Raw genomic sequence first — 13,022 nt, forward strand, 5'->3', positions numbered from 1 at the left:
GGTTGCGAAAATTACACGGGAGCCCACGCCATTTTTTTCTCAAAAATAATCTTCTATTAATTAAATACATGTCCAGTAACTTGTACACAAACTCTACTAATTGTATTTGTCACCGATTTCTATATATCTACCTATTTTATTTGTATTTACTGTAAGCAATCCATCTCTTCTATCCTTTTGGCTCCTGCTGTGATATTACAGAACCCGGCAGATGATTTGCCGGCTTTTCTTCTATCTAATCTCTCTGTGCAATATAAATACATACCGTATATACTCGAGTATAAGCCGACCCGAGTATAAGCCGAGACCCCTAATTTTGCCACAAAAAACAGGGAAAACTTAATGACTCGAGTATAAGCCTAGGGTGGAAAATGCAGCAGCTATTGGTAAATGTCAAAAATAAAAATAGATACCAATAAAAGTAAAATTAATTGAGACATCAGTAGGTTAAGTGTTTTTGAATATGCATATTGAATCAGGAGCCCCATATAATGTTGCATACAGTTTATGATGTGCCCTATAAGATGCTCCATATTAAAATATGCCCCATATAATGCTGCACAAATGTTGATTATGGCCCCATAAGATGCTCCATACAGACATTTGCCCCATATAATGCTGCACATGGCCCCATAAGATGCTCCATAGAAATATTTGCTCCGTATAATGCTGCACAAATGGTGATTATGGCCCCATAAGATGCTCCATAGAAATATTTCCCCAGTATAATGCTGCACAAATGGTGATTATGGCTCCATAAGATGCTCCATAGAGATATTTGCCCCATATAATGCTGCACATGGCCGCATAAGATGCTCCATAGAAATATTTGCCCCATACAGTGCTGCACAAATGGTGATTATGGCCCCATAAGATGCTCCATAGAAATATTTCCCCAGTATAATGCTGCACAAATGGTGATTATGGCTCCATAAGATGCTCCATAGAGATATTTGCCCCATATAATGCTGCACATGGCCGCATAAGATGCTCCATAGAAATATTTCCCCAGTATAATGCTGCACAAATGGTGATTATGGCCCCATAAGATGCTCCATAGACTATTACGCCGCACACACTGTTGATGCGATTAAAAAAAAATAACATACTCACTTCTCGTCGCTCAGGCCCCTGGCACTTGCTATAGTCACCTGTGTGCGTTCCACCGCCGAGCGCCGCTGTGTCTTTCGCGTCCTCTGCACTGACTGTTCAGACAGAGGGCGGCGCACACACTAATCGCGCCCTCTGACCTGAGAGTCACTGCAGAGGACGTGGAAGATGGAGCGGCGCCAACAGTGGAATGGGGGACAGGAGAATATCGCGCACTGCCCCCGTTATACTCACCTGCTCCTGGCGCGGTCCCTGCACGTCCCTGGTTTTCCGGGCGCTGACAGCTTCTTCCTGTATTGAGCGGTCACATGATACAACTCATTACAGTAATGAATACGTGGCTCCACCCCTATGGGAATGGAGTGGGGTCCATATTCATTACTATAATGAGCGGTACCATGTGACCGCTCAATACAGGATAAAGCTGTCAGCGCCTGGAGAACAAGGGATGTGCAGGGACTGCGCCAGGAGCAGATGAGTATGATTAGACAGCTGCCGCTCCCCCTCCCCTGCCGACCCCTGGGAATGATTCGAGTATAAGCCGAGAGGGGGAATTTCAGCCTAAAAAATGGGGTGAAATTCTCGGCTTATACTCAAGTATATACGGTATATATCTGTGTATGTCACTGACACATATATATATATATATGTATTCTATGTGTATATATCTATTCTATCCTGTTCTAATCTGTCACTCTGTGATTGTACTGTACGCGGCAGATCATTTGCCGGCATTTAATCTATCTATCTGATATACAGTAAAGACCAAAACTTTGGACACACCTTCTCATTTAACCCGTGGAGGAAGGAGGATGCCAGGGAGCTGCAGGACCCCGAAGCACCACACCGCCCTGCTTTGCCTCCCAAAAGAGGCGCGGGTACGGCGGGTGAAGGTCCCAAGTTGCGTGGTGGACACGGAGATGGGAGCAGTCTGAAGGAGGAGAGCGTAGCCCCCGACCTCGACTGCCCGGCTACCAAGGTAACAGTGCTCCCGATCGCCAGCCACGGCAGCACTATCAGAGAACCTCTTTATGCCCCATAGGGGACAGGAAAAACACTGGTGGTTGCAGGAAGGGGAGGGGTAATTAACCTCTTTGTTTCCTGTCCCCTATTAGGGCGGGGAGACATCCTCCAATACTGCTGTCGTGGAAGGTGACTGGAGAAAATGCAATTTGTTTACACCATGTTCCAAATTGTTATGCAAATGATATTTTCCTCGGATTTTCCTAAATAGTCGGTGCAAATGACAGTCAAATAAAAGTCATCACCCATTAGAGTATACATCGAATTTTATTGAACAAACCTCCCAATGATAACTGTATAATCTCCAAAATGAATAAAAACTCAAAATGCACTGTTCCAAATTATTAGGCACAGTAGAATTTCTAAACATTTGATCTGTTTTAAAGAACTGAAATGCTCATTTGCTGAATTTGCAGCATTAGGAGGTCACACTCACTGAACAAAAAAGCTATTTAACTCCAAAACATGCTAACAGGCCAAGTTACATGTTAACATAGGAACCCTTCTTTGATATCACCTTCACAATTCTTGCATCCATTGAACTTGTGAGTTTTTGGGGAGTTTCTGTTTGTATTTCTTTGCATGAAGTCAGAATAGCCTACCAGAGCTGCTGTTTTGATGTGACTGCCTCCCACCCTCATAGATCTTTTGCTTTAGGATACTCCGAAGGTTCTCTTTAGGGTTGAGGTCAGGGGACGATGGTGGCCACTCCATTAGTTTATCTCCTTTTTTTCCTCATAGCAGCCAATGACTCAGAGGTATTCTTTGCAGCATGAGATGGTGCATTGTCATGCATAAAGATGATTTTGCTCCTGAAGGCATGTTTCTGCTTTTTATACCATGTAAGAAAGTTGTCAGTCAGAAACTCTATATACAGTACTTTGCAGAGGTCATTATCATACCTTCAGGAACCATAAAGGGCCCTATCAGCTGTTTCCCCATGATTCTGGCCCAAAACATGACTCCACCACCTCCTTGCTGACGTCGCAGCCTTGTTGGGACATGGTGGCCATCCACCAACCATCCACTACTCCATCCATCTGGACCATGCAGGGTTGCTCGACACTCATCAGTAAAAAAGACTGTTTGAAAATTAGTCTTCATGTATGTCTGGGCCCACTGCAACCATTTCTGCTTGTGAATACTGTTTAGAGGTGGCCAAATAGTAGGTTTATGAACCACAGCAAGCCCTTGAAGGATCCTACCACCTTGAGGTTTGAGGGACTCCAGAAGCACCAGCAGCGTCAAATATCTGTTTGCTGGTTTCTAATGGCTTTTTAGCAGCTGCTTTCTTAATCCGATGAACTTACCTGGCTGAAACCTTCCTCATTCTGCCTTTATCAGCATGAACAGGTCTGTGCTCAGAATCAGCCACAAATCTTTTAACAGTACGATGATCACGCTTAAGTTTTTGGGAAATATCTAATGTTTTCATCCCTTGACCAAGGCATTGCACTATTTGATGCTTTTAGACAGCAGAGAGATCCTTTTTCTTTCCCATGTTACTTGAAAACTGTGGCCTGCTTAATAATGTGCAGCAACATTGTTAAGTAGTTTTCCTTTAATTAGAATCATCTGGAAAACTAATTATCACGTGTTTAAGATTGATTTCAGTGATCCATTGAGCCCTGAGACACAGTACCATCCATGAGTTTATTTGAAAAACAAAACAATTAAATCTTTATGATAATTAAATCCAATTTGCATAATAATTTGGAACACGGTGTAATGTGGCAACATCCAGGACTGTAATTTCAACCCTGCTGGGGAATATTAGTGGAGCGTTTCAAATCTACTCAGAATGAAATGGAGGTAAAGCTTATGCCCTAAGTGCAAAGGATGCCAAAAATTAGGAGTCACTCCAATACCCCTTTGAAGAGACATAGTGGAGGGCCTCAGAAAACATTTTTTTCCATTATTAAGGAGTGGGTATCCTAGCCTGGTTATGCCCTTACACTAATTGTATGGGTTTAAAAACATTTACCCCGAGGGGGTATATATACACTGCTCAAAAAAATAAAGGGAACATTTAACAACAGAATATAACTCCAAGTAAATCAAACTGTGAAATCAAATTGTCCACTTAGGAAGCAACACTGTTTGACAATCAATTTCACATGCTGTTGTGCAAATGGAATAGACAACAAATAGAAATTATTGGCCATTATCAAGACACACTCAATAAAGGAGTGGTTCTAAAGGTGGGGATCACAGACCACATCTCAGTACCAATGCTTTCTGGCTGTTTTGGTCACTTTTGAATGTTGGTTGTGCCATCACACTTGTGGCAGCATGAGACAGACTCTACAACCCACACAAGTGGCTCAGGTAGTGCTGCTCATCCAGGATGGCACATCAATGTGAGCTGTGGCAAGGTTTGCTGTGCCTGTCAGAGTAGTGTTCAGAGGCTGGAGGTTCTACCAGGAGACAGGCCAGTACTCCAAGAGACGTGGAAGGGGGTCGTAGGAGAGCAACAACTCAGCAGCAGGACCGCTACCTCAGCCTTTGTGCAAGGAAGAACAGGAGGAGCACTGCCAGAGCCCTGCAGAAACGGTTAGAAACCGACTCCATGAGGATGGTCTGAGTGCCTGACGTCCACAGATGAGGGTTGTGCTCACAGCCCAACACCGTGCAGGACGCTTGGCATTTGCCACAGAACACCAGGATTGGAAAATTCGCCACTGGCACACTGTGCTCATCACAGATGAAAGCAGGTTCACACTGAGCACATGTGACAGAGTCGGGAGAAGCCTTCGAGAGCGATCTGCTGCCTGCAACATCCTTCAGCATGACCGGTTTGGCAGTGGGTCAGTAATGGTGTGGGTTGGCATTTCGTTGGAGGGCCGCACAGCCCTCCATGTGCTATCCAGAGGTAGCCTGACTGCCATTAGGTACCGAGATGAGATCCTCAGACCCCTTGTGAGACCATATGTTGGTGCAGTTGGCCCTGGGTTTCTCCTAATGCAGTATAATGCCAGACCTCATGTGGGTGGAGTATGTCAGCAGTTCCTGCAAGATAAGGCATTGAAGCTATGGACTGGCCCGCCCGTTCCCCAGACCTGAATCCGATTGAACACATCTGGGACATTATGTCTCGCACCATCCATCAACGTCACATTGCACCTCAGACTGGCCAGGAGTTGGGGGATGCTTTAGTCCAGGTCTGGGAGGAGATCCCTCAGACCATCCGCCGCCTCATCAGGAGCATGCCCAGGCATTGTAGGGAGGTCATACAGGCACGTGGAGGACAAACACACACACGCTACTGAGCATCATTTCCTTGTCTTGAGGCATTTCCAATGAGGTTGGATCAGCCTGTAACTTCATTTTCCAATTTGATTTTGAGCATCATTCCAACTCCAGACCTCCATGGGATATTAGGTGTGATTTACGTTGATAATTTTTAGGTTTTATTGTTCTCAATAAATTCCACTATGTAATGAATAAAGATTTACAATTGGAATATTTAATTCAGTAATATCTAGGATGTGGGATTTTAGTGTTCCCTTTATTTTTTTGAGCAGTGTATATTACTACTTGGAGGACTCCATTGTTTACCTTTTGCACTTTACTTTGCACTATGCACTTTTTGGAAGAGACACTATATGGTTATATCTGCAGGGTGCAATTATTTTGTACAGCTATGCTACTTAAACCCTTTTTTGCTACTACAGTAGCAGATTGTCCTTCATGCATGAGGTCTGTATGTACCTTGTCGGTATAGTCTGTATATTATTATATGCTGATATTCTGTTAATAAAATATAACTAATTTTTTATATACATTTTTCTGGACTTTTTACTCCATGAGCTATTTGTAGGATTCAATTAGTTGGAATAGTAAGAAATCTATAGTAACACCATCGTCGACAGAAGCAGAATATGTCGCCGCAGCACATGCCAGTCAAGAAGTTCTATGGTTAAGACAACTGCTAATAGACTTTGGATAACAACAATTGGGACCAACAAAGATGTACGAGGACAATCATGGATGTCTAGTTCTTGCTCAGATGGAAAGAGCTAACCCAAGAACTAAACACATTGATGTGAAGTTTCACTTCTTGAGATCACCAGGCACAAAGAATCCTAAATTTAAAGTACTGCCCAACTGAAGATATGACAGCAGATATTTTCACAAAGGCATTGAATGCTGACATATTGTACTTCATGACAGTGGTAAAACTTCTTTGATATGACTTGCATTTATTTGTGAAAAAAAAGAAATTTGGCGAAAATTTTGAAAAATGTCGCAGTTTTCCAACTTTTCATGTCCTTAAATAACAGATATGTCACACAAACTACTTAAAAAGTAACAGTTCCTACATTTCTACTTTACATCAGCACAATTTTGGAACCAACATTTTTTTTGTTAAAATTTGACCAGCAATTTCTCATTTTTACACCACCATTTTTTTTTTAGACAACACCACATTTGAAGTCACTTTGACGGGTCTATATGATAGAAAATACCCAATAGTGACACCATTCTAAAAACTGCACCCCTCAAGGTGCTTAAAACCACATTCAAAAAGTTTATTAACCCTTCAGGTGCTTCACAGGAATTTGGGGAATCTTTAAAAAAATATTTAGTTTTTTTTTTTCTTCACAAAAAATGTACTTCAGATCGAATTTGTTTTATTTTACCAAGGGTAACAGGAGACATTTGACCCAAAAGATGTTGTGCAATTTGTCCTGAGTACGCGGATACCCTATATGTGAAGGGAAACCACTGTTTTGCCGCATGGCAGAGCTCAGAAGGAAAGGAGAACAGTTTCACTTTTTCAATGCAGAATTGGCTGGAATTGAGATCAGATGCCATGTCGCGTTTGGAGAGCCCACTGCTGTTCTTGGACTTGCTGCGCATCTGCACTTCAACAACCTGTGGTTGCACCTCGGAGTCTCCTGGAGAGGGCATCTTTGGAGCACACCAGCAGCTGGACGCCGCCAGATTTTATACATACCACCCGCCGTTCATCCACTTCCAAGCTTGAGACGCGCTTCGCCGGCCCCTAAAAGTGAATCCTGGGCACTTACAGGTCAGGAGCGCTAACTGACCATTGCGCATGCTGCAACCTGGAAGCCAGGCCTGACGGAAGAGCAGGGTGGTCGATACACGCACCCCACTCCCCCCAGGATAAGCGACGGCTGTTCCAGAGCGCACCGCACTCCGTGAGTCAGGGCAGCCCCTCCCGGACCCTGGCCTCACACCATCCACTGCCAGACGAGGGGGGAGTCTGACAGGCAGTGCTCCCCCGATGTGGTTTCTGGAGCTGCAGACCCTGCCATTCCACAGAGACCGCACAGGCGGCTGCAAAAGGCCCAGGTAACCTTTTCTTCTGCAGGTTCCCGTAGGAACATGAAACCAACTGAGGAGGCCATGGGGACCGCCCCTTTTTATCTGTAGGTTTCCTGTTATGGGCAGGTTCCCTCTCTCAGTGGGTGCTGTCGTGGCAAAAAAAGAAAAAAAAATTATAATTGCGAATAGCATCAGCTGAAATGTATAACCGAAGTGACAGCAGATTGGTGCATACACAGTGGCTCAGTGGTTAGCACTGTAGCCTTGCAGCGTTGGGGTCAAATCCCACTAAGGACAAAATGTGCAAGGAGTTTGTATGTTCTCCCCGTGTTTGCGTGGGTTTCCTCGGGGATCTCCGGTTTCCTCCCACACGCCAAAGACATACTGATAGGGATTCTAGATTGTGAGCCCCAATAGGGACAGTGCTGATAATGTGTGTAAAGTGCAGTGGAATTAATGATGCTATATAAATGAGTAAATATTCTATTCTCTACAGTCAGACAAGCTAACTGTCAAGTTATCCCTCCCGGGGTTTGCCCTATACTATTTTGCCTAGAAAAAATGGAGGGAAAAAAAAGGTACGGTGGATTCAGGATGGAAGACTTCTTGCCTTCCCCCTCCCCCCTCCCAAGACAAAGCCGCGCTAATCTGAATCAAATTCCTGAGCATAGAGATGCTAGCTCTGAAAGGAGAACCTGGCACCTGTGAGGGGAAAAAAGTCTAGTGGAGACTGGATAAAGCTGCAGACACACCACGCAAAAGCGGATCAGTGAGGCGAATTATTGCTGTCCCCGGAGGACAATCCCAGGTCTTGATTAGCAAGTGTCCCCTGGTGTTATCTGTTTTTAAAAATGGACCAAGCAGCAATAACAAGCACAACCATTATTAGAAGTTCTGTTTCACACAGCACATACCAACTATAAAGCCAAGACTTTACAAGAAAGAGCTTAGAGCATATGTTAAATCCTAAGGCGGGTTTCAAATAATAACCTGCCCAACCATCATTTCTCCTGATCTGAAGTAGTTAGCTCAAGCCAGAGAACCTGGCTGTAAGGCAGTCATTCCAAACAGAGCAAGAATTAGGTTTCACAGATATGTCAATCCAGCATTTGTATGCAAGATTCTGTCTAATGTGGTTTTGATGTGTGTGAAATACATACTGTGCTTGGATCGGAATAAATGGCCCGACTGCCAGGTCCACTAACCTGCAAAACAGCAAGTGTAGGACAGCACCACACCACAAACGTTCCCTGCCTTAAGGTAAATTGGACGATTCAGGAGATTTTTAAATATATTTTTCCATTTTAAAATGATGCGAGGACCTTTGCAAATTGATCATTTGTATTGCAAGGTTTTTCCAAACAGAAGTAAAAAAAGAGAAAAAAAAAATCATGTATATTTGGACATAAAATACAATAGTAATAGTCACGTTAACTGTATATTGCCTTAAGGATGGGGGGGGGAAGCAAAAAAACCCCAAAAAACTTGCAAACACTACTCGAACTATTGTCATCTAAACAGTCTCTTTCCACAAATTCAGATGGTTTTCTTATGGTTTCCAGAGTTTTAGAAGGCCATCTTCACTGTAGGTGCCAATCAAATTCTGGTGAGGATGATGGGCAATTCCAATGACATCTTTCTCATGCACCTAGACAAGAAAATAATATTTTTTTTGTCATTAAAAGATAAAATATTGACAAAACTTACACTGTGGGTTTTATTTTGCACTATATTATACATAATGTGTGAATGGTATATTTAACAGACTATTGGATATTATACCAGTCCCATAACATCCTACATATAACAATGGTGTACATAGCACATACAGTATACAGGAGAATAAGTGATGGTATATGATATGCTAATATTCTATAGTCATAGTATATCTACTATATAATTGTCTAAGGCTACGTTCAGACTAGCGTTGTGCGCCGCTGCGTCGCACAACGCTCGCAAAAACGCGGCAAAACGCACGCAAAGACGCTGCGTTTTGAGACGCGTGCGTCGTTTTTTGCCGAAAATCGGACGCAAGAAAAATGCAACTTGTTGCGTTTTCTTGGTCCGAAGCTTGCGGCAAAAAAGACGCACACGTCGCAAAACGCAACAAGCAAAAACGCATGCGTCCCCCATGTTAAACATAGGGGCGCATGACGCGTGCGTCGCCACAGCGTCGCCCGACGCTAACCCGACGCACACTAGCACAACGCTAGTGTGAACGTTGCCTTAGGGTCACTTCCGTCTTTCTGCCTGTCCCGGATATTCATTGGTCGCGGCCTCTGTCTGTCATGGAATCCAAGTCGCTGATTGGTCGTGGCAAAACGCCCACGACCAATCAACGACGGCCACAGTCCGGCGGCAATATGGCCGCTCTTTCCTCCCCGCAGTCAGTGCCCGCTCCGTACTCCCCTCCAGTCAGCCCTCACACAGGGTTAATGCCAGCGTTACCGGAGTGCGGTGTAACGCACTCCAGTTACGCGGCTATTAACAGTGTGTGACCAACTTTTTACTATTGATGCTGCGTATGCAGCATCAATAGTAAAAAGATCTAATGTTACAAATAATAATAATAATAAAAAGTTATTCTCACCCTCTGACGTGTCGCCCTTTCCTCGGCAGTGCAAGCGGCAGGTTCCGGTGCTAAGGATGGTATGCGAGAAGGACCTGCCATGATGTCACGGTCATGTGACTGCGACATCATCACAGATCCTGCGCTCATACCAACCCTGGGACCGGAAGCTGCCGCGTGCACCGCACACAGGCGACAGGACTATAAGGGGCCCTCGGAAGGTGAGTATATGTTTCTTATTTATTTTTTAACCTGTTACATACCTGGTTGGGCAATATACTACGTGGCTGGGCAATATACTATGTGACTGGGCAATATACTACGTGGGCTGTGCAATATACTACGTGGGCTGTGCAATATACTACGTGGGCTGTGCAATATACTACGTGAATATGCATATTCTAGAATACCCGTTGCATTAGAATCGGGCCACCATCTACTCATATATAAGTGACAATGTTCTACATCACATCTGATCATCAGGGGGCAGAGGCTTCAGTTCCTGCTGCAGTCTAAGCCTCCTCCCTGAAACAAAGTGTCATCAGTGACCTCCATTTCAGGGTCCGGGCTAATCCATGCTGAGCATGCTTCAGTTTTTAATTCTAATGGATGCTCAGTAGATTATTGTCACTGTGCACTGTTCTTCTCTCTGCACAGTGACAATAAGCTCTCTTGGTCTGTCATTGTACAAGGTGAGTAAAGAATGAGCGAGTAGAGACCAATGCCCCAGCAAGAAATAAAAAAAAATATTAAAGAAAAAAAAAGTAAAAATGAATTTGGATCACTCTACTTCCCACTTTTCCTCATTAAAAACACATTTAAAAAATAAATAGATGTTATTGCTGCATCCGTTAAAGTCTGGGCTATCAAAATATAAAATTAATCAACTCTTATTGTAAATCTCAAATGACAAAGAGACGCGTCATCCACACAAAGCAGCAAGAAAACCAAGACCAGCGACGCCCATCGGCCAGAACCGCGCTGCAGAGTATACAGTGGGGCAAAAAAGTATTTAGTCAGTCAGCAATAGTGCAAGTTCCACCACTTAAAAAGATGAGAGGCGTCTGTAATTTACATCATAGGTAGACCTCAACTATGGGAGACAAACTGAGAAAAAAAAATCCAGAAAATCACATTGTCTGTTTTTTTAACATTTTATTTGCATATTATGGTGGAAAATAAGTATTTGGTCAGAAACAAAATTTCATCTCAATACTTTGTAATATATCCTTTGTTGGCAATGACAGAGGTCAAACGTTTTCTGTAAGTCTTCACAAGGTTGCCACACACTGTTGTTGGTATGTTGGCCCATTCCTCCATGCAGATCTCCTCTAGAGCAGTGATGTTTTTGGCTTTTCGTTTGGCAACACGGACTTTCAACTCCCTCCAAAGGTTTTCTATAGGGTTGAGATCTGTAGACTGGCTAGGCCACTCCAGGACCTTGAAATGCTTCTTACGAAGCCACTCCTTCGTTGCCCTGGCGGTGTGCTTTGGATCATTGTCATGTTGAAAGACCCAGCCACGTTTCATCTTCAATGCCCTTGCTGATGGAAGGAGGTTTGCACTCAAAATCTCACGATACATGGCCCCATTCATTCTTTCATGTACCCGGATCAGTCATCCTGGCCCCTTTGCAGAGAAACAGCCCCAAAGCATGATGTTTCCACCACCATGCTTTACAGTAGGTATGGTGTTTGATGGATGCAACTCAGTATTCTTTTTTCTTTATCGCCTCTCATTGGGGGACACAGGAACCATGGGTGTATGCTGCTGCCACTAGGAGGCTGACACTATGCAAATAAAAAAATTAGCTCCTCCTCTGCAGTGTACACCCCACCGACTGGCATTAAACTCTTCAGTTTAGCTTAGTGTCAGTAGGAGGTGGACACGGGTCTTTCATTAGACCCTTATCTACCTCAATGTGCGTCGTTTCTTTTCAGGTTTTCCGGAGGGATACAGGGTGAGCAGTCACGCCTGTAGTCCCACAATACGGACTATGAGTACGGCGTGTACTGCCACCCCGTATCCTCATAGATCCCTCTCCAGGACCAAGATCCTAGCACAGAAGCGTGCTCAGAAGTCCGGTCCTGGCTCCGTCCCCCACCCACTCGCCTACCAGAGCCTGTCGGTCGGAGGAGACGAGGACGTCCATCACAGCTCCGTGGACGTCTCATTCCCCTCAGGTTAGTAACGGCGTGGGATGTTTAGGTGAGTATTTCCCCTGGCGGGCTCTCCATTCCCCCGGGATCCTTTCTCCAGATGTCCCCCGGTCCTCCCTCATGGCGTTTGTTTTGGGGGGGATCCCAGGGACTGCCACGGGGGCTGTGGCTCATTTTCCTCCGGGGCTCTCCTTCATTGGCGGCCGCACAGCCACGGTGTCTCCCTTGTGGAGTCTCGGCCTGGCGGGCTGCCGCGCCGCTCCCCCTTGCGGTCTCGCTTCTCGGCGGCCGCGGTGTGTCCTGTGTCTGCACGGCGTCCTTGGCAGGGTGCCGTGCCGCTTGCTTTCTGCGGCGCTCCGACGCCGCCACTCTCCAGCGGCGCTCCGGCGCCGCTATTCTCAGGCGGCGCTCCGGCGCCGCGATCCTCTGGCGACGCTCCGGCGCCGCGATTCTCCGGCGCCGGCCTCTAGTTTGGGTCCCGGCTTCTGCCGGGGCCTGCCTCTGGCGCCGCGGCCCCGCCGGTTCCGTTCGGGCAGCCTTGGCGGACTGCCGCTCTTCTCGGACTCTGCGGCGCGCTGCTCCGGCGCCGCGGTTCCCTTCTCCGGCGGCGCCGGTCTCTAATTTAGGTCCCGGCTTACGCCGGGGCCTACTTCCGGTTTCTCGGCTCCTCACTTCCGGTTCTGCGGGCGGGCTTCTTTCCCGCCCGACATACTGCGCCCTGCCCACCGGCGCCTCTGCGTCTGGCTCCACCCCCTTCCTCGTGGGTCCCTCGGCCGGTGTGCACCGCTTCTCACAGCAGCAGCACTCGCATCTTCTGTGGCTCAGCATCGCAGAATCAGCACCTCAGGGAAGTTCTCCGCCGAGGA

The 13,022-nt window shown here is 45.7% G+C and overlaps 1 protein-coding gene across 1 annotated transcript in view; it reads right to left on the reverse strand.

The window, feature by feature from the left end:
• Positions 1 to 8,751: 8,751 nt before the first annotated feature.
• Positions 8,752 to 13,022, reverse strand: part of SMU1 (SMU1 DNA replication regulator and spliceosomal factor) — a 35,481-nt gene continuing 31,210 nt past the window's right edge. The window contains exon 12 of the mRNA XM_069740743.1: positions 8,752 to 9,076. Coding sequence (XP_069596844.1) covers positions 8,978 to 9,076 — 99 coding nt within the window. The 3' untranslated portion in view covers positions 8,752 to 8,977. The remainder of the gene's footprint in view (positions 9,077 to 13,022) is intronic.

Source organism: Ranitomeya imitator, chromosome 1, assembly GCF_032444005.1.
Source record: "Ranitomeya imitator isolate aRanImi1 chromosome 1, aRanImi1.pri, whole genome shotgun sequence".
Classification (NCBI taxonomy): Eukaryota; Metazoa; Chordata; class Amphibia; order Anura; family Dendrobatidae; genus Ranitomeya; species Ranitomeya imitator.